The sequence below is a fragment of the Heterodontus francisci genome, chromosome 6 (genome assembly GCF_036365525.1).
Source record: "Heterodontus francisci isolate sHetFra1 chromosome 6, sHetFra1.hap1, whole genome shotgun sequence".
In the NCBI taxonomy this organism is placed as follows: Eukaryota; Metazoa; Chordata; class Chondrichthyes; order Heterodontiformes; family Heterodontidae; genus Heterodontus; species Heterodontus francisci.
This window is the reverse complement of record NC_090376.1, coordinates 153,253,211-153,275,536: the sequence shown is the minus strand read 5'-3', so window position 1 is coordinate 153,275,536 and position 22,326 is coordinate 153,253,211. Positions and strand designations below refer to the sequence as shown.

General features: G+C 44.4%; 1 protein-coding gene across 3 annotated transcripts in view; it reads right to left on the bottom strand.

Moving 5' to 3' along the window:
- gpr180 (G protein-coupled receptor 180) overlaps positions 1-22,326 on the bottom strand; it is a 162,498-nt gene that overhangs the window by 19,439 nt on the left and 120,733 nt on the right. For 2 of the 3 annotated variants that reach the window (XM_068034371.1, XM_068034372.1), the window contains exons 6-8: positions 14,995-15,152; positions 7,290-7,481; positions 4,190-4,320 (exon numbers count right to left, since the gene is read on the bottom strand). In XM_068034371.1, the coding sequence (XP_067890472.1) occupies positions 4,231-4,320; positions 7,290-7,481; positions 14,995-15,152 (440 nt within the window). In that variant the 3' untranslated portion in view covers positions 4,190-4,230. The remainder of the gene's footprint in view (positions 1-4,189; positions 4,321-7,289; positions 7,482-14,994; positions 15,153-22,326) is intronic. The other variant, XM_068034370.1, reaches the window with a different exon arrangement.

Sequence of the window (22,326 nt, the reverse complement as noted above, 5' to 3'; positions counted from 1 at the left end):
TGAACATGTTTTTACCTCCCAAATCCATGCCAAACTTTCCCAGAACTCCATATTTGAATCTCTCCAATCAGGTTTCTGCCCCTGCCACAGTACTGAAATGGCTCTTAAGAAAGTCACAAATGACATCTTATGTGACTGACAATGATAAACGTACCCTCCTCCTCCTTCTCGACCTGTCTGCAACCTTTGACACAGTTGACCACATCATCCTTCTCCAAAACCTCTCCACTGTTGTCTTGCTGGGTGGGATGTTACTTACCTGGTCATCCAAAACTCTGATGCCTGTGTCCTTAATCCCAGCAAGCCCTGTTCACCCATCACTCCTGTGCTCGCTGACCTAGATTGGCTCCCAGTCAAGCAAAACCTCAATTTTAAAATTCTCATGCTATTTTCAAGTCTCTCCGTGATCTCACCCCTCCCTATCTCTGTAATATCTTCCAGCCACAAAACTCTCCAAGATATCTGCGCCCATATAATTCTGGCCTTTTAAGGATCCCTGATTTTAATTGCAACACCATTGGTGGCCTGCCTTCTTATTATCAAGGCCCTAAAATCTGCAATTCACTCCCTAAACCTCTCAGCCTCTCTTTTCTCCTTTAAAGACAATCCTTAAAACATACCCCTGTGACCAAACTTTTGGCCATCTGCCTAAATATCACTATTTGTAGCTTGGTGACAAATTTTTCTTTATAATGCTCTTGTGAAGCGCCTAGGGATGTTTTACTACATTGAAGGTGCTACATAAATAGAAATTGTAGCTGTAGTAGCTGACCAAAAGGTGTTAATGCATCCTGGGAAATTTGGTACCCTGCTCAGGCTCAGGCTGCACAATCTGCACTCAAATAAGAGTATTACAGCTTTGGAGAAAAGTTCAAAAGCCAAGCTTTTAACCAGAAGCTGAGACCTTCAAGTAAAAACTTTAACCAAGGCACTAATAGATGCAGAAAATGATTCAAAGGGTACATTTAATCCTACCATTGTGAAATATGTTCTTGAAAATACATTTTGTTTAAAACCCTATTTTGGATATTAGAAATTTCAATGCCTAAGAAAAAATTATAAACCAAATATTTTTCAAAAGTATTTTGAGTGATTTGTGGGGAAAAAATACAGCACCATGTGGTAGTGCAGCATAGCCACACAGCTCATTGCTCAGAATAAAATGGGAAATCCTGTTAAAGCACTACCGACAGGCATGACAGGGAATTTTTTTTTATTCATTCATTGGATGTGGGCGTCACTGGCTAGGCCAGCATTTATTGCCCATCCCTAATTGCCCTTGAGAAGGTGGTGGTGAGCTGCCTTCTTGAACCGCTGCAGTCCATGTGAGATATGGACACCCACAGTACTGTTAGGAAGGGAGTTCCAGGATTTTGACCCAGCGACAGTGAAGGAATAGCGATATAGTTCCAAGTCAGGATGGTGTGTGACTTGGACGGGAACTTGCAGGTCATGGTGTTCCCATGCATTTACTGCCCTGTCCTTCCAGTTGGTAGAGGTCGTGGGTTTGGAAGGTGTTGTCTAAGGAGCCTTGGTGTGTTGCTGCAGCGCATCCTGTAGATGGTACACACTGCTGTCACTGTGCACGGTGGTGGAGGGAGTGAATGATTGTGGATGGGATGCCAATCAAGCAGGCTGCTTTGACCTGGATGGTGTCGAGCTTCTTGAGTGTTGCACTCATCCAGGCAAGTGGAGAGTATTCCATTACACTCCTGACTTGTGCCTTGTAGATGGTGGACAGGCTTTGGGGAATCAGGAGGTGAGTTACTCATCGCAGGATTCCTAGCCTCTGACCTGCTCTTGTAGCCACAGTATTTATATGGCTACTCCAGTTCAGTTTCTGGTCAATGGTAACCCCTAGGATGTTGATAATGGGGGATTCAGCGATGGTAATGCCGTTGAATGTTAAGGGGAGATGGTTAGATTCTCTCTTGTTGGAGATGGTCATTGCCTGGCACTTGTGTGGCGTGAATGTTACTTGCCACTTATCAGCCCAAGCCTGGATATTGTCCAGGTCTTGCTGCATTTCTACACGGATTGCTTCAGTATCTGAGGAGTCACGAATGGTGCTGAACATCGTGCAACCATCAGGTGTGTTGCCTTTGCATTCCAGGATGATACTGGAATAGTAGGCAGTTTTCAAGATGAGAGCAAGACCGGATAGTGCTTTGTGCGGTCTGGTCAGATCTGACAGTGAATAGCTAAACCAGTTGTCCACCATGTCTGTTCAAGTCAGCATCCCTTGGACTTAAGGGAGCATACCGATTTTTGGGGAGCTGGGTCTATGGGCTAGATTCAGGGATATATTTACTCAAGGCTGTCCTGCAAAAGTGCTTTATCAGAATAACCGCACACCGCATAATGCACACTATGTGACAATCTGCATTGCGCAAACCTTTTATTGTTTCTAGGTGCAGAGCTGCTAAGCATTAGAAAACCGTGTGTGTAGATCTATATCCACAATGAGATTTGAGCTGAGATCTACTCAAACATTTTCATGTTCAGGCCTTTATCAACTATTAAGACAGGAAACTGGCTGAGCTGTTTTTCAACACAGGTGCCAGAGGTGAACACACAAGGGTTCTAACCCACTGTGCTATTTAATTCTTATAGAATCCCTGTGCATCTGTTCAAAATAAAGATAATAGTAAGACTGTCAGTTAAGTTTATAGCTGAAGTTGGCAACAGTGTAAATATTAGATTAAAATAATTATTTTTTGCCATTTCTCTCTACTGCTCTTCTTGCTACTTTCCTGGTATATGCTTCACAGGCCCATTGACCATTCTTCCAACTGCAGGGGCATCATAGCCAAGTCCAATCCTGTTTCTTAACCAAATATCCACACATACCTGGCTGGATTTAATGCTCTCCCCTGCCCTGAGTTTGAAGAAGGGGAGAACATTTAATCAGGCGGGATGGTGGCGGGTGGGGATGCCACCACCATTCCACTTCCACCCCAATTAGGTCCAGGGTGGGAAGGCCCATGGACAGTCTTCCCGCCCCACCACCAATTGAGGTACTTTGTGGGAATTTAATGCCCAGTTAAGGGCCTCTTCCTGCCGGTATTAGCGGCGGGCGGGCCTGTTGCCATGCATGGAGCACGACGAGTACTCTTATGCGGGGTGCTTGCCGGCTCCTGGTGGGGGGGGCCCCCTTGTTCACAGGCACTCTGTGCCTGATCGAGGGACTCGGCATAGGGAAGGGAGGGGAGGGGGGTTGCTGCTCAGAGCCACTCTCTGCCCTTGCTGCCAACCCACCTATACCCCATCCCTCGCGACCCCCACCTGCATTCATTCACCTGTGGCCTACGTCCATCAATGACCAAACATCTGAGTAAAAGAGCTGCCGGCCTTTGATTGGCTGGCAGCTGTTAGCAGGTAGGGCTTCCGTCCCCGGGTTCCTTAATCCCAGGGAAGACCCCAGGCTGCCCAGTTAAGTGCCTGATTGGCACGTAATGCAGCGGGCCATCCCGAAAAGAGGTGACGCGTGTTAGTTTCTAATAAGTTTTGTTAATGAATGTTAAATACCTAGTAGTTGAAGGTAATAGGGTGAACAGCTGTTTGGTATTGATTAGTTAATTGTACTCAGATGTCCATATAAAGAAGAGCCAGTCAGCATTAGCAGGGTGATGTTAGGAGTGGATCAGTAAGCTCTATGGCAAGCAGTAAACAGTCTCCACCAAAGCATCCTAGTCTCAGTGTCTTCTTCACAAACAGGCTTGGAAGTTTCTCTAACAACGCGGTGCTTTCGCTGGCTCTTCAGCCAGCGGGCGAGACCTCCGTCGCCTCTATTAAATACCGCCCATCGTTTCTGGCGGGGAAGGGGAGGGATTCCCTGACTAATTTTTTTCTCCTTAGCACAAGGAATATTGACACTGATTGTAGCACCATCCCAACTGAGGTCAGCTAATTCAGCTTCGGACCTTCTGGTCTGTTTGATTCAATTGCAAATTGCCTATACGAATTGAACCCTCAGGGGATCTCAAATACATTTTTCTGAATGGAAATTTAATTGCAGTGCCCTAGGCATTGCATTATGTTACTGTTAAAATCTGGCTGTAATATTTTGAATAAAACTGCAATAATACTTTTGCAATTAGCTAATTTTGTTGATAGATTTTTTTTTAAAGAAAAGCTACATTCTGCTTGCAATGTGAATTTCAGGTCAGTTCCTTCTTCAAGTACATACCTTCTCACGCTGGTGTTCAGCAAACATCATAGATGTAGCGACTAGTACTGGATGACAGAGAAACCAAAGGATGCAGCCCTAACACAGAAAAAAAGAGGTCCTTGTGTTGCATGGAAGTTCATTAAAGACATCTAAAGACCAACAATAATGTATTTAAAGCCAAAGGTCAAGAAATAATCTGAGTTATTGCTTCATGAACAATATAAATTGAAAAGCTACTGGGCCTGGTTTCAATGTACCTGGGTCAGATAATGTAAATCATTGGAAAACCATAGAAATTTTCTGATGGATATCTGAATTGTAAAGTGTTTGAGGGGAGGTTATTTTATTTTTCTTTCTGTTTCCTATATCAGAAATTATTTTAGTGTGTTTTCAATAAAACAGTCTAAACAAATTCATTTGGTCTGATTGGACTGAAATAACAGGCAATAGATTTGAGGTCGAGGAAATCTTGGTATCTCATTTTAATCGCTTTTACATTGTACCACGCTGTTAGTGGCATGTTATAATATAAAGGGACTTTGTAACTTGGGCTGTGTTGAGTACTTGCTCTTTTTTGCCCTCTTCCTATTGGCCTTGCAACAGGGCCCACAGCAGACAGACAGGGACAGCAGGGCTTTGCATTCACAAGACTCTGCTTCAGTTGAACGACATTGTCCTGCTGTGCTTTGTTATTAGAAGACCAACATCCATGTGCTGGCTCCCTGTGTTTACATTGCTAAATCTGGCTTGTATCCCAAAAATAGAAACACAGTCAAATAAACTTGCAGGGGTATGGGGATCAAATGGGGGAGTGTGACTGACTGGATCGCTCCATGGAGAACCAGCATGGACTCGAAGGGTCAAATTGCTGCCTTCAATGCTGTAAATGACTCTATAACTCAGTTATTGCTGGTGTACTACACAAATGCTAATGTAAAAGCCCTATCAGCAATATAAACTGGCTTAAAGATATTGATAAAGTATTTTTGGATTGCAAGTGGTTTAATGTCTGAAGGAAAAAATATTGTAAAATTTGGAAGAGGTGAATAGTTAAACTTCTGAAAAAGAGGAATATTAAATGTTATGGGGAGAAAGCCCAGATTTTAACTACTAAGATGGCCGAATACACAAACAGACGTGGTCGGGCCAGTTTGGTCACACGACTGTTGGGAGTTTTTTGAATTTGAACTTTCAACAGGGAATTTAAAATCAGAAGGCTGTTTTCTTCTGGACTGAGAACACCTCTCTCCTGTCTGCTATCATCTCGCTCTCACCAGCTTCGAAAACCATTGAAGATATATGAACCCCAAGAGAGAAAAGTCTCCTACAGTGAACAAGGTTTAAGAAGAATACTGGGCCCCAATGAAAAGCAAGACTACCTATAATCAAGGACTCTACGGCAAGCTGGAAACACAGAAACAGTAACAAGAAACCCCCTTTTAGAGACTGCCTCAAACCTCTCCATTTTATTTTTCTTCTGCTCTTTTCTGTCCCTATTTGCATGTGTGTATTGCGTATGCATGCTAGCGTGGGCGTGTCACATATCTGTAGGCATTAACTGTATTGAAGGTTAAGTTTAAGATTTAATAAATTTCACTTTTCTTCTTTAAACCTGAGAAAGCCTGTTTGTGCTCATTTTGTTGTCTTAGAATTGGAAGGTGGTGAACAAGGATTCACCAAGTGAGAGCTCAAAAACACAGTGTGTTTAAAAATTAAACCCTGTTACAATAAGATCAGGTGAAGACAGTAAAAAACCCATAATCACCTTTCTCACCTGGTCGTAACAGTAGTCTAACACGTGTGTCACTTTTCTGTCATCTATGTTTCGATTCATCAGAGACTACGGGAGCAAAATTGGCTATGACCTGAAAAGAGGCACGGGAATCATGAAGCATGGTTAACTGGTGCCCGTTTGTTCCAATGCAGGCAGCACACAAACTTTGTGCTTCTGCTAATTTAAATGATAGTAGCATTCAGCCCAGTGCTAAATGTGCTGCTCAGTGGCTGCACCCCTCAGCAGGGGGCCCAGGTTTGTGTGAGGCTAGCCTGCACCTCTTAAAAAGGAAGTGCATTCTGGTTGCAGCATGTGCTGGAACTAGTGGGAGAAGACGTTCTGAGCAGGAAGAAGAGTGAAGCAGCACTGCAAGCCTTGGTGCAGAAGGTGGACAGGAGGAGAGAGGCTCTTTACCTCAATCTGGCCAGGAGACCCACCAGGCAGAACCTGAGGGCTGGATTTAACAGGCCTCCCAAAGACGAGCTAGGAGTTCGGGGGGCCCATTGAATTGCGTTGGCAGGGGGGTGGGGGTCTGTTGCCTTCCCATCACCCTGCAATCAAGTCGGGGGTGGGAAAGGCCGAAGATGGCCTTCCCGCCCACAGGCCAATTAAGGACATTAAGTTCAGGCCCCGATTTTCATTGGGTAGCCTGTCAATTGGCTGGAGGGTGGGTTGGGCGGCCAATTTGTGGACCCGAGGGCAGAAATGGAGGTGGTCAGCGGATAGACTTTGGCGTCCAGTAAACACCCTTTGGTTTGATATGGTGGTTCAGTATTTGGCTGGTAAAGAAGTCTCCAAAGATTTGTCTCATTAATTATAGCCAAGAAACCACTATGAGGGCTCTAGGCATGGGAGTGACTCCTTCTGGTCTTGCATTACCTCCATACTGAGATTGACTTTGCCTCTGTCCTGTCTTATCACAGCAACATTACACTGTTGATAATTCTGGGTAGAATTCCATTTTATTAAGGATGCCCTACATTTGAAAGTGCTGTCTCACAATGCTTCCCTCCGAACTGACACTGTCTCATGCATAGCTATCGAGTACTGCCATTATCAAGGAAGCAAAGGTACCATTTTAGGTTCCTCTGGAATAAATGTGCTTAAAAATATATTAGGATAATGTTAAGGGTAATTATTGTTCAATTACTGATTTAAGCAATGTTAATATGAATAAATTAGGAACTATGGTATGTACTGAATTAATCTAAAATCATATCAATGTTTTCCTCACAGGTACATGATTTTTCCATTGGCCACAGAATCCTTCAACTAATTTTTAAATTAAATGGAATATGAGGTAAATAACTTAGCTCGGATGTTGATCATAAAAGCTCAACTTACCTTAGCAAAGCTGATGTAGAAATCTCTCTTAAGTACACTTCTTTCCATGGTAATGATCTGGTAAAGACTAGACGCTAAGAGCAGGGCCAGACACACCCGTAAAACAATGAGCAGCAGAGCTGCCATGCTATGGTGTGCATGGTAGCTATGGTGATCCGTATCTTCAAATTGTTCCCAAAGCAATAAAATACCCTGTAATAATGAGACAGAGGCAAAAATCAGAGATCTTTACTGAAAATATTAAAATAGTATGAAAGAAAACAAGTATTTTTTTTTTATTTATTTAGAGATACAGCACTGAAACAGGCCCTTCGGCCCACCGAATCTGTGCCGACCATCAACCACCCATTTATACTAATCCTACATTAATCCCATATTCCAACCACATCCCCACCTTCCCTCAATTCCCCTACCTATACTAGGGGCAATTTATAATGGCCAATTTACCTATCAACCTGCAAGTCTTTGGCTGTGGGAGGAAACTGGTGCACCCGGAGGAAACCCACGCGGTCACAGGGAGAATTTGCAAACTCCACACAGGCAGTACCCAGAATCGAACTCGGGTCGCTGGAGCTGTGAGGCTGCAGTGCTAACCACTAAGCCACTGTGCTGCCCTGAATCTATTTTAAACTGCTTATAACCATAAATCAGTAGGGCCTACAACAGTTTCCTGTCTGGATCTTCAGTGCAACAGCCACATAAGTCCTGTTATAGTGATACAAAAATAACTTTAGTATATTTGTATGGTTATGGTTATGCAAAGATGTGGCAATCATATGAAACCAATGGTAACAGAACTATAAAAAGGAACTAAATATTCAGTTTGACATTCCTGGAACTCCGAGTTCATGGTCCTCCTATTCATCCTGCTTCCATTGTGTCAATCACAGATAAAGCTATCACTGATTGCTTCCTTGTTTGCTCTCCACCCATACATCTCCCTCCACACCCCCCAAAACCTCTTTTCTTCTGTGTCTGCCCCAGAAAAAAAACCTTCCAATTCACTTACAACTCTACTTTCAAAATCGTCACTGTCACTGCAACATTTTTGCAATGACAGATCTGCTCAACCACACCCTTATCTCCACCTTTGGTGCCTTCATCCCCAATAAAACCATTATTTCTCTCTCAGCCTGGCTGCTGCCCCTGGTATGGCCCACATCTCCACTCCCTTAAGTCCAAGGGATGCAGACTTGAATGGATATGGTGGTCAACTTGGTTAGCCATTTACTGTCAGATTTGGCTAGATTGCGCTATTAGGTTCTGCTCTAATAGTTAAAACTGCTCATTATTCCAGGATCATCCTGGAATGCAAAGATAACTCCCAACTTCTTTTCTCTACTGCAAACCATCTTGGTAAACCTCTGTCCTCTGTTTCCTCCACCCTCACCTCCGACAAGTGTGAGATGCTCATGGACTTTTTTGCCACTAAGATTGAGACCATCCGATCAGCGCCTTTGCCACTTCCCTCATTTTCCCTCGCCCACCGGGCCAAACATCCTCTAAGGATCACTCTGCTCTAGCCCCGAACTTACCTCTTTCTCTAGTCTCCCCTCATGCCCATCTTGTTCATCAGACCCACCTCCTGCTCCCTCGACTCTATTCCCATTAAACTGCTGACCATCTAACCTTTCTTCCTGGCTGCCATGTTACCTGATATTGTTCACGGTTCTCCCTCCTCAGATACTGTCCCCATCTCTTTCAAACCTGTCATCATCCCTCGCCTCAAAACTAACCCTTTACTCCTCTGTCTTTGTGAACGACCTTCCCATCTCAAACCTTCCTTTCCGTGCTGTCATCTCCCAAATCTGTGCCCATCTTTCCTGGAACTCCACATTTGAATCCCTAGTCTCTACCCCTACCACAATATCGAATCGGCTCTTATCAAAGTCACAAATGACATCCTATGTAACTGTGACAATGGTAAACTAACCCTCCTCATCATTCTCAACCTGTCTGCAGCTTTTGACATGGCTGATCACACCATTCTCCTCCAACCCCTCTCCACTGTATTCCAGGTGGGTGGGGCAGCCCTGCCTGGCTCCATTTTTATCTATCCAGTAACAACCAGAATTAACTGCAATGGCTATGCTTCCCATTTCCATACTATTTTTCTGGTGTCTCCCAAGGATCCATCCTTGGCCCGCTCCTATTTCTAATCTACAAGCTGCCCTTTGGCAACATCTGAAAACACAATGTCAGTTTCCACACCCAGCCAATTCATCGCCACAGCTCTTGACCCTGCCAGCATCTCTGAATTGCTGGACTGCTTGCCTGACATCCAGTATTCCTCCAACTAAATTTTGCAAGAGTGAAGCCATTGTCTTCAGTCCCCACCAGAAAATCCATTCCCTAGCCACCAATTCTACCCCTCTCGCTGGCAACTCTCTGAGGCTGAACTAGAGTGCTCCCAATTTGGCATTAGATTGGACCTCGATATGTGCCTCTGACTACATTGTTGGATGGATGGAAGGAAGGATGGAAGGTTGACTGACTTGCATTTATATAGCACATTTCACGACCACAGGATGTCCCAAAGTACTTTACAGCCAATGAAGTACATCAGCTTATCTGCTTCTGAAACCCTCATCGATGCCTTTGTTACTTCTAGACTTGACTATTCCAATGCATTCCTGGCCAGCCTCCCAAATTCTATCCTCCATAAACTTGAACTCATCCAAAACTCTGCTGCCTGTGTTCTTACTCTGAGTCCTGTTCACCATCACCCGTGTTCACTGACCTACATTGTCCACTGTTTAAGCAAAGGCTTGATTTTAAAATTCTCATCCTTGTTCTCAAATTCTTCCATGGCCTCACCCTTTCCTATCTCTGTCACCTCCTCCAGCCCTACAACCCTCCGAGATATCTGCGCCCCTCCAATTCTGGCCTCTTGAGCATCCTCGCTTTTCAGCGCTTCACCACTGGTGGCCGTGCCTCAGTTGCCAAGGCTCTAAGCTCAGGAATTTCTTCCCTAAGCGTTTCTGCCACTCTTTCCTCCTTTATGATGCTCTTTTAAGACATACCTCTTTGACCAAGCTTTAGGTCATCTGCCCTGATATCTCCTTATGTACCTCGGTGTCAATTTTTATTTGATAACACTCCTGTGAAGCACCTTGGGACTTTTTACTACCTTAATGGCGCTATATAAATACTAGCTACTGTTGTTGTTGGTGGTGCTATTTGCCAATAGAAGCTTCCATTTAAATCTGGTGTAATTTCACCTTCAGTAGTAACAATAACTTTGTACTATTGCAGACTTTACATTTCTCCTTTGTTAAGAGTTTTTGCTGGGACTCAGGGAAGAATTCAGATTTGCCAGTGTTACTAATCTGCTGTTCAAATTATTTTACATAACATGAGCTGGAAAGAGACAGCCATAAAGGTGGAAAGTGAATGTTTTGGCCTTGAGGAAGTAATGATGATTACCTCGACACCTGCCTTCAGCAAGACAGGATTCTATCTATGCATAACATGCAAAGTTAGAAAAAAATTAATAAAGTAAATATTAAAGTCATCTTTTTTCTAGCCTCAGAAATAACATCTGCAGCTCTCAGCTTTTAAAGCAGATGGAAATTCTTTTCGGGCACTGCAACAGTGAAGGAAAAACTATCTTTGCAGGACATCCCTTGGTAAATCCCTTATTAAACTCAGTGGACAACCACAAAAAACATCTACATGCTTCTGGCATCAACTCCATCAATCCTGCTGAATGGTTACTAAGATGATGTGCAACCTTGGCATCCAGTTCAATCATAAATTAAACTAAATTCATCCAGTCAGCCCTCAAGACTGCTTTCTTGCACTGCACATATCCATTTGTGCTCCTACTCCCATTGAAATTTTAATGCATGCCTTCTATCATCTTTAAATTGATCTCTTGAATGCTCTTTTTCCCAACTTGCCATCATTTAGTTCCAATCCAGAAGTCTATGGCCTGAATTCTCTCATGTAAATTCCTGCAGACCCATTGGGTTGGATTTTGTTCCCAGCCCGACGTCGGGTTTTGTGGCGGGTGGGGGTGGGGGTGGTGGGTGGATGGAGAATCAGAGCAGCAGAGGTCACCATGCAGCCTGACCCCGAGATTGTGAGGCCCGATCTTCCCAGTGGCGGCAAGGCTCCATGGTGGTACTTCCGTCGCTCTGCAATGGGACCCTACTTAAAATATTTAAATGTAATTCGCTGCAATCGTACCTTCAGTTCCCAATCTTGAGCTCGTCGTGCGGCACTCACGTGCCTTCACCTTCCCGTCCATGAGACGCTGCGCCACCGAGGTGGGAAAGGGGTCAACTCTGCATTATTTGTATGGCGAAGTGGGGGGAAGGGCTCAGCTCTGCCTGATTTGTATGGGGAAGTGGGGGAAGGGGTCAATTCTGCATTATGTTGAACTGTTTGCAGGGCTGGCAGCCTTTTAAAAAGGGCACCAGCACCTGCTCCTGCACCAGGTGACGCTGTGAACGGCGTTGCCAATGCCACCACGCCATGTGATTGGGGGGGGGGGGGGGGGGTGGCAGCAGCCGCCGCCAATATGTTAAGTGGCCGCCTGCCACATAATTGCGATGGCGCAGGTCCCGTGGGGGGCGGCCACCATTTTCTGCAGCCGCCGCCATCTCCGGCGGCAGGACAACAAACTCCAGCCCATTATTTCTTGCCAAACTCCTTTGGCTCACTGTTCTTCAGCCCATTGTTAAGACTTTTGTCTTAAGGCTGCATTTTTCCAGCTCTCTAGGGACGAGCAGGGAGGCCGGGGGTTGGGGGGGGTGGGGCGGGGGGAAGTAAAAATGGCAAGTGGGGTAGTGGAGTGCACATTGCCTTTCCGACACCATCGAATTTTAGCGGGGTGGGCAAGGTTAAGGACAGCCTTCCCGCCTGGAGGCTAATTGAGGTCCATAAGTGGTCAATTAAGGGCCTCTTCCCACTGGTATCTTACCAGCGGCAGGGGCTCCCTCCACCACATGGGGAGACGGCATGGTATAAGCTGGCGGCCTCCCTGTGGGCTAGGGGGTGGGGGAGGGGGCCCTCCTGATCGGGCACGCGGTGGCCCACGGAGGCCGCCCCCCCCACCAGGAGCCAAAGGTCACCCCCACTGAAAGACTGTCCCCTGCCCTCACTAATAATCCCCAACGAACCCCTCGCTGGGGCCTGCCTGAGTGGGCCCATTGAGTCCAACCCCACTTACCTTAATTCTGGAGCATTCTTCATGGCTCCTGCTCTGGGCCTCCAGCAGTACTAGCAGTGGCCACTGCTCCCAGTGGCGCTGCTGGGACTGAAGAAGTCCTGGCCATCTGATTGGCCAGCAGCTCTTGTAGGCAGGCTCTTTGGCTTGAAAGGTATGGAAACCCCAATGGCAGGCAGTTAACTGTCTGATTGACACTGAATTCCATCAGGGCTTTCAAAAATGGCCACAGCGGAGTTGCCCCTGGCTTGCCAGCTGGTGGAAAGGGCCATTGCTGCGGCCAGTAAATTCAGGCCTTCGTTTTCAATTCCCTCCACTGTCTCACCATGCCCTATTTCACCAATTTTCTCCAGCTGTATGTTTTTGGCTGTACCCTCTACTCCTTTGATTTCAGATTACTGTTCCTCCCCTGCCCCCTCCACTCCAAAAGGCAATCATTCAGTAATTACAACTGTACTCTTTACAACAACAATAACAACTACTCATATTTATATACTGCCTTTAATATAATAAAATGTCCCAAGGTGCTTCACAGAGGCATTATAAAACGAAATATGACACTGAGACACACAAGGCAATATTAGGGGCGATGACCAAAAGCTTGGTCAAAGAGGTAAGTTTTAAGGAGTGTCTTAAAGGAAAAAAAGGAGGTAGAGAGGAGGAGAAGTTTAGGGAGGGAAATATAGAGCTCAGGGCCTAGACAGCTGAAGGCATGGCCCACAATGGTGGAGTGATTAAAATCAGGGATGCTCAAGAGGTTGGTATTAGAGTAGTGCAGATATCTCAGAAAGTTGTAGGGCTGGAGGAGATTACAGAGATAAGGAGGGGCCAGACCATGGAGGAATTTGAAAACAAGGATGAGCATTTTAAAATCGGGCATTGCTTAATCGGGAGCCAGTGTAGATCAGCGAACACAGTGGTAATAGGGGAATGGGACTTGGTCCGAGTTAGGATACGGCAGCAGAGTTTTGGATGACCTCAAGTTTACAGAGGGTAGAATGTAGGAGGCTGGCCAGGAGCACGTTAGAAAAGTCAAGTCGGGTGGAAACAAAAGCATGGATGAGGATTTCAGCAACAGAAGAGCTGAGGTAGTGGCAGAATTGGGTGATGTTACAGAGGTGGAAATAGGTAGTCTTAGTGATGGCACGGATATGTGGCTGAAAGCTCATCTCGGGGTCAAATATGACACTGAAGTTGCTAACAGTCTGTCCCAGCTTTAGACAGTTGCTAGCGAGAGGAATGAGGTCAGTGGTGAGGGAGCAGAGTTTGTGTGAAGAACCGGAGACAATAGCTTCAGTCGTTCCAATATTTAACTGAAAGAAATTTCTGCTCATCCAGTACTGAATGTCAGCAAGGAGTCTGACAATTTAGAGACAGTGGAGGGATCAAGGGAGGTCATGGTGAGATAGATCTGGGTGTCGTCAGCTAATATGTGTTTTCGGATGATATCGCCGAGGGGCAGCTTTAAATCAGTGATTTTCAATCTGTATGGAGGATCCCATGCAAATATCAACACACTTTTGGGGACCCTCTATCATCCCATCTTAGGCTCCCTTTATTACCAAAACTCAATGCTCTCCTCATCTTCCTTGCAAGAGCTTTGAGATGCTTGGTGTTATACACGATCGGCCCTATATAAATGCAAGCCGTCGTTGATACTAGTCATCAAACGGAAAAGTACATAAAAGAACATCCAGCTGATTTTTCTAGTGTTCTTTACATAGCCAACAACTTCTCAAAACATTTTACACTGATGAGGGAAAACACAGACCAAGCAGGAAGGAAAACAAAAATGCATGGGTGCTGGGTGAAGAAACAGTAAAAGAAAACAGATTTGTGAAGGTTCTCGAAAAGAACAAAGGGAGTGGCAAGGTGAAGAGATCTAAAAAAAAACTCTTATAATTTGGTAGTCACATCTCTAAGATGGTGGAGTAAGCTATGTACAGATTGGAATGCCCCCTACACTTGGGGAGCATCTGGAAGTCAGTTTCAGATAAGGATCAGATAGTCTGAAGTAATGTGTTAATCTGAAGTTTAGGCTTTGTTGATTTTGATTTTCTTGACACACAATTGGATTATCAGAGTCCTGAAACCTAATTTTTCCACTCTATATGGCATCAGCAGTTGTCTAAAAGCTGTGTGATCACATTCAGGAATTTGCTTTACGTTTACATTTTTAATTCAAAGCTGAACTTTGGTCCATCTTTAAAATTCATCTTTAGTTATCTAAAGCTCAATCCTATCCTATCCTAATGGTCATCCTATCTAATTCATAACCTGGCTAGATCTGCTTTATAAATCAACAACAATATTCACATTGACACTACTAATCAATTTATGAAAAAGCCTACAGTCAACAAAAATGTGCCAGTATCAAATATGCACAAAACAGTATTAATTAAAGAGAGTCTCAATGCAGCCTACTATTCATTTTTGTATATTACACCATTACATTTTTAAATTTAGGACTGAGGGCATTCAGTGAATATTTGAAATTCTCCATCTTTATGCATTGCTAACGACTCCACTGACCTGAGTTATAACAGCTACAATGGCTATGGCAGTCGATGTTGGGGTTGAGTCCCATTGCAGCAGCCTACTCTGAGTTCTTCCCATTCTACCCAGAGTCCATCCCATGCATAAACTCAGAAGCATATAGAGCATCTGAATCTGGGAGACCATATCACATACTGTTCAGGAAAAGAAAGCATCAACAGATCTGTTACTTCATGGCTGATTTGTCTTCTCTCTCCATTTTAAATGAAATTTGGAATTTGAGTCCAAAGTTGGATATGTACCATAAAAATTGAAAAGCAAGGATATAAAAAAAAAATCAATGTCTGAAGCAAGCAAGAGGGAAAAATGTGTTACTTTGTAACATACACTATACAATATTATATTATGCACATAAACTATAATAATGATATGCAGTTTGTGTCCACCTGCAACTTTCTGATTGGTTGGTGGGTTGATTTGGTCGGCGGAGCCTGGCGCGCATGGAGGCATGTGGAGGTCTGAAGCGTGTGACGCACGTGCAGCTGTAAATGGTTAGTGGCGGTGGCAACAGTGGCAGGTGTAAGGGGGATGGTTGGTGGAGAAAAAGCAGGTAAGGGGAGACCAACAACAACAAAGTTACCCTGAATAGAGGCATTGTGGGTGTGGGGCGGGAGGGGAACAGCATGGGAGGGACAGTTGATGGCAGTGGCCTGGGTAGAGTGGTGGATGGCAGAAAAACAAAGAAGCAGAAGGTAAGGGGAGCCCAACAACAAAATCACTCTAGCTGGAGGGATTGGGGATGGTGTGGGGGTGGTGAGGCAGTGGGGAAATGGCATGTGGGAGGTATGGAATGGGGGAATGGGATGGCATGGGAGGGATGGAATGCAGGATGGAGATGGCTTCGGAAGAAGGGGTGGGATGGAGGATGGGATGGAGATGATATGGGAGGGATGAAAGGAATGGGATGGGTATGGTATGCGAAGGATAGCATGGAAAGGATCGAATGGAAGGAAGGGGATTTGAAGATGTACTGTTGCAATAAAGATACTAATTTCACCACAAATGTTTTGTTGTTCTCTGCTAGTATATTATTATACTGCACTTTCTACTGAAAATCTGTTTTTGTAGCATTAAACATGTTTTCCCCTGATATGTATACTGAGCTATTGAATATATAACATATGCACTATACCGAGTGCAATGCCAGAACAAAAAAATTGGTCCAAGAGCAAATCCACTGAGAAGTGAAAATTAAAAATAGCTGTAATGATAACAATCTTCTAGCACAAGTTGAGACATGGAGTACAAAATTCCCAATTTCTTTCTCATTATTATCCATACTGAAAGAGAATCAAGAAATATGAGCTGGAGAGAGGAATTGCTCCAAATATTTAATTTAAAGGGAACAATTTTTTTAAACTTAATGAAGAGAGTTTTTCACAATGGCAAAAATGTACAAACAAATGCTTAAGAATCTATCAAACATCTCATTTACACAGACACTCTTGGACAATCTGGACAGAAACGACTATTAAAACTGCAGTACTACAGCACAGTACTGTACAGATTTATGCTGAAAATGTACACTGCAACACAAAAATAACAGAAGTTTCAGCATGTTCAATATATATTTACATGCTAGGTATAGTCACCCCAAAATTGCATCCATTTTTCCAATTCTGAAAGACAGGTTTGTATTTTTTATAAATTTTTTATTGTTTATAAACTGTCCTCTGATTTGTTTTTTAAAGAACTGAACTATTTGAAGAAGTACAGTCTTCACATTTGGGACTACTGAATGGCCAACTAATCGGGCATCATTTTTATGACGATGTTGTCCCATCTAAATGATAATGACATTTATTGTACAGATTAATTAATGTCTCACTCCCTGTGAAACATTAGTGATCAGGTAAGAGTTGGCATGGCAACTGTTACAAACACAGGTGCGAAGGCTTCTTGCAGCAAATATGCAAAAATAATTTTTTAATTTAACATAATTCTTCCCTATTAGTAATGGGGGGAACTGACTGAGCTATGCCCACTGGCCAAAAAGTCAGGGATGAACCCAGCTCTGCCAGGCCTGGAAGCCACTTAGCAATTTTATGTGCTCCAGGCCCTTAATTGGCCTTGGGCAGGGCTTCTGCCCCTTTAAAACAGAGAGTCTCTTCTCCAAGAGCTGCTGGCCAATCAGCGGGCTGGCAGCTCTTCAGTCCCAACAGCTCCATCTAGAGCAGTGGCCACTTCTGGGACTGCACCCGAGAGGAGCAGCAATGGAGGAAGTCCTGGAATTAAGGTTATTGTGTGGGGCCTCGCCGGGGATAACCAGCTGGGCTACAGCAAAGCAGGGGGAGGGGGGTGTATCAGTCGGGGGATGGGCGGGGGGGTGGTGTTGCTCCATGGCGTCGGCTTGTAGTGTTCAGGGTGGGGGTGGGGGGCCCTCTGTGGGACCAGCGGCGGTGGGAGGAAGCCCTTGAGTGGCAACTAATTGGCCACTTAAGGGCCTTAATTGGCCTGGGGCAGGTGGGCCGTTTGTCATCTCCTCCGCTGCTTGTAAAATTGCACTCTCCCCACCTCAATTTTAAGCCCTCACCCGCTGCCACCAGCCCACTCCTGGAGGGGTCGGGTGGCGTAAAATTCCTGCCTTATTTTTTCATTAAAAAAAATTAAAATGGTCCTTGACATATGTTATGTTTATACACTGTCCATGATACAATAGACAGGAATAAAAACAAGAAATGCTAGAAATACTCAGCAGGTCTGGCAGCATCTGTGGAGAGAGAAGCAGAGTTACGTTTCAGGCCAGTGACCCTTCTTCAGAACTCAAATTCAAATTCAACAACCGAAGAGTCAGTTACTAGGGGACATAGGTTTAAGGTGCGAGGGGCAAAGTTTAGAGGGGATGTGCAAGGCAAGTTTTTTTACACAGAGGGTGGTGAGTGCCTGGAACTTGCTGCCAGGGGAGGTGGAAGCAGATACGATAGCGAAGTTTAAGAGACATCTTCACAAATATATGAATAGGAAGGAATAGAGGGATATGGGCCCCGGAAGTGCAGAAGGTGTTAGTTTAGGCAGGCATCAAGATCGGCGCAGGCTTGGAGGGCCGAATGGCCTGTTCCTGTGCTGTACTGTTCTTTGTTCTTTCTTTGTTCTTTGAACTTCTGCTGCCCATTAATAGCATTTTGGAAGGTAAGTCCTCCTCTGTCATTGGTTTGTTGGAGATTTCTGTTGAAAATTCTGCATTTATTGGTCTTCAAGATGCACCTCCTTGATCTGTTTATCCATGTCCATAAATTTTTGAATGAGCAACATCTAGAACAGGTATAGAAGCCTGAGCAGGATGTTTCTTTTGAAGATGCTTATTCTTCCGAGCAAGAAAGTAATGAGAGGTGTTCATTGCCAGGTCTTCCCCAAAAGCTTTGAGTACTCTTAGGAGGTTAATTTGATCGAGCTTTCAGTACTTAAGGGCTTTGTTAATCAGTAGCTACTTTAAGCCTTCAAGGACCATTTGAAGCATTTATAACGGATAGGACATGGTATATATCTATGGGTATAGCTAATGTTTTGGTGTAGCCCTTTGAAAATGGCACGGTGCCTGCGCAGTGGCGCTGGACATTGTTGCTGGAGATGGACTGCCTGCTCCCTGCACATCAGCAGGGGTGGGGGGCATGGTCCACCCCGGCCATGTAAATGAGTCGCCGCATCGTGGCGGCTCTGTGGAGTAAAGCCTGGATGTGCGGGCCGTCATCTTTGAAGCTCGGTGGCAAGCTTGTAAAATGCAGCCCATTATCTGTATACAGAAAAATTTGGTGTAGAACCACTGCCATGATGAACCTCTGCCAATAATGTGTAATAAATCCAGCAATTTGTGGCGAGGATGGCATAACCCGAGTTGCAAATCATCACAAATTGCTGCCATGAGCCTTGAAAACAGGAGCTTGCTGTTAATTTCCATATTAGTTTCAAGAAATTGGTGCTTTGTGCCATAAATGAGTTTTGCTGTAGCCATCTAGGGCTGGTAGAATCAAGCAGCACAGAAGGAGGTCATTTAGTCCACTATGCCTGTGCTGGTTCTCTGAAAGAGCTACCAATTAGACCCCTACTCCTTCCCGATAGCCATGCAAAGTTTTCCTTTTTAAGTGGAGATCCATTTCCTTTTGAAAGTTATGATTGAACCTGCTTCCACCACTTTTTCAGGCATAATATTCCAGATCACAACAATTTGTTGAGTAAAAAAAGTTCTCCTCATGTTCCTGTTATTTTAATTATTTTCAATCTATGTCCTCTGGTTATCGACTTTCCTTCCTAATTGCAACAGTTCCTCCCTATCTACTCTATCAAAACCCCACATAATTTTGAATGTCACTACTAAATCTCCCCATAACTCTTTTCTGCTACAAGGAGAACAATCCAGCTTTTCTAGTCTCACTAAATAACTGAAACCCCTCATCCTCGGTACCATTCTTGTAATTCTCCCCTGCATCCTCTCCAAGGACTGGACATTCTTTCTAAAGTATTGTGCCCAGAATTGGATTCAAATATTGATTTATAAAGGTTTAGTACAACTTATTTCATTTTCTACTCCATGTACTGAATTTTTGTTCCAGGGTCTCGATCCCAGTTCATTATGAATTCTGGATCAGGAACTCAGAACTGCTGGTGGCGAGACCTCAGAAGCAATTTTTGAGCAGATGGCTATTTAAGTGGCTGCTTCCAGGAGCTCTGTCCGATTAAGAACAGCAGGCATGTGCCCGAGGCTTTGTGGGTCAATAGGAGGTGGGAGCTGCTGATGCAGATAGGAGAAACAGAGGGCGCCTCAAGATGGAGGTGCCCTCTGAAGGCTTTTTAAAAAGGTAAAATAAAAAGTGGCCACAGCTGCGAAACCATTATTGTGAAGAGAACCACTCCACAGGGTTACCTGTGGCCACAGCTGCGAAACCATTATTGTGGAGAGAGAAGCTCTCCACAGGGTTACCTGTGGCCACAGCTGTAGCCATCTCGCAATCATGGCCATGCATAGAGGAGCACTGGCCCCCTGGTCTGCCACCAAGAGGCTGTCTCCATTCATTGGCTGGGAATCGGGCTCAGTGGGGAACCCAACTGTCGACTGGAAAATTCCAGCTGGTGTCTGTTGGGCTCTTTAAGGGACCTATTTGGCCACCCACACCTTGCAGGCAGGCAGCCGTTAACCCACCCCCAAACAGCCTCTTCGAAAATGGCTCCAAGGCGGGAATATGTGGCAATCCGGCATGCCACATGCAGCTGGAAATTGCAGGCCTGCTTGCCTCTGTTGCAGCCTCCGCAGCCCTTCCAAAATCTGGCCCTCTGCCTCTGTAAAGCTCAGAATCCCTTTTGCTTTTAAAAAGCTATATTGACTTTTCCTGCCAACAACAGCAATAACAAAACCAGTATTTATATCGTGCCTTTAACATCATAAATATCACATGGCCCCTCACAGGAGCGCTATAAAGCATGATTTGACACAGGCCACCTATGGTGATATTATGGCAGATGGCCACAAGCTTGGTCAAAGAGCTAGGTTTTACAGAGTATTTTAAAGGAGGAAAATGATTAGACAGGCAGGGAGGTTTAGGGAGGGTAGGGCCGAGGCAGCTGAAGATGTGGCCACCAAAGGTGGAGCAATTAAAATCAGGGATGCTCAACAGGCCAGAAATAGATGAGCACAGATTATTTGGAGGGCTGTGAAGCTGGAGGAGATTTTTTTTTTTTTATTCGTTCCTGGGCGTCGCTGGCTAGGCCAGCATTTATTGCCCATCCCTAATTGCCCTTGAGAAGGTGATGGTGAGCTGCCTTCTTGCACTGCTGCAGTCCATGTGGGGTAGGTACACCTACAGTGCTGTTAGGAAGGGAGTTCCAGGATTTTGACCCAGCGACAGTGAAGGAACGGTGATATAGTTTCAAGTCAGGATGGTGTGTGACTTGGAGGGTTCCTATGCATCTGCTGCCCTTGTCCTTCTAGGTGGTATAGGTCGCGGGTTTGAAAGTAAAACAGTAGTGGTCCTAATGCCGACCCTTAATGGACACCCTGCACTTCCCTCTAATCCAAAAAAAATCATTGTCTTCTACTTTTTGCTAACTGTCTTGCAGTCAATTTCATATTCATGTATTCAGGTGGTAAGGACCCTGTTAATGGATGTGACTTATGAACCTGACATGTCATTCATTCTTAGATGCCCAGTAAAGGAACAACTGAAACTGTAGGGTCTGACTCCTGCAGGCAGTAAATTGTTTCTATTTTATAAATGTTCTTTATTTTCTTTCTTTTCCTTCTAATCTCTTTTACTTCTCTTTTTTCTTCCTTTTCGTCCCTTTAATCCTCTTTTTGTATCTAATTTGACTCTAATTCATCCCATTTCCTTCTCCATCATTCACTTTTTTTCCCACTATCCTTAAATTTATTTGCTTAAGGACCTAGACAATTGGACCCGACATTCACGAGGTCCCAGATGCCATGCCATGATCAATTTGCATTTCCAGAAATTTGCAGTGAAAAAGTTATACAATTTCCAGAGTGAGGTAAAAAATCTAATTCACGAGGCTCACTACAAGATGACCTGCTTCAACAATTTCTGGGCCATTATCTTTTTATTTAGAATACATGGAGAATATATGGCTTATCACAAATCTTAACTTTTAAATTAGTAGACCTGTTTTCATGCAATCACCAGCCATTGACATGAAGATTGATAGATATCATAAATCAACATTTCAAAATTTTTGACAGTTCCAATCAATTATATGTAACAAAGTGTCTGTTGTATTTATATATTCAGATTCTTTTGGATTCTCTAAAATAAAGTGTTCACATGATGGCAATTGGGTTGAGGTAAAAACTCTCCAGTGGTTCTGATGCAGTTGTTTTTTTTTATTTCCAAAATATACTTTATTCATAAAAATCTGTAAAAATTACATTGCCAAACAGTGATTCCAATTAGAATATTCCCAGATTCTTATAAGTTTTTCATTGCGTCAATTGTGTGTATCGACACATTGGGAAATGTTCACCTCTTGCTTCAAAAACATAGGGCTGAATTCTATGATCCTGCCGTGCGCAAAATGGCGGTGGTCCCACTTGTGACATGAACAGCCACCCACCATTTCACATAATGGAGGCGGCTGTCCCCCGCAATCACGTGGCAGAGGCGGCAATGGAGACACCATTCACGGTATCACTTGATGTTGGAGTAGGTGCTGGCGGCAACACACAACCCGCTTGCAGAGCTCCCCCGAGTCACATACAAGTCCCTTGCAGAGCTCCCCTCATTCACACACAGTGCTTGGGCACTCAGCATAGCAGCAATGGCCACTGTAAACTCCAGTTCCCCTATACTACTATGGTTAGGTTAC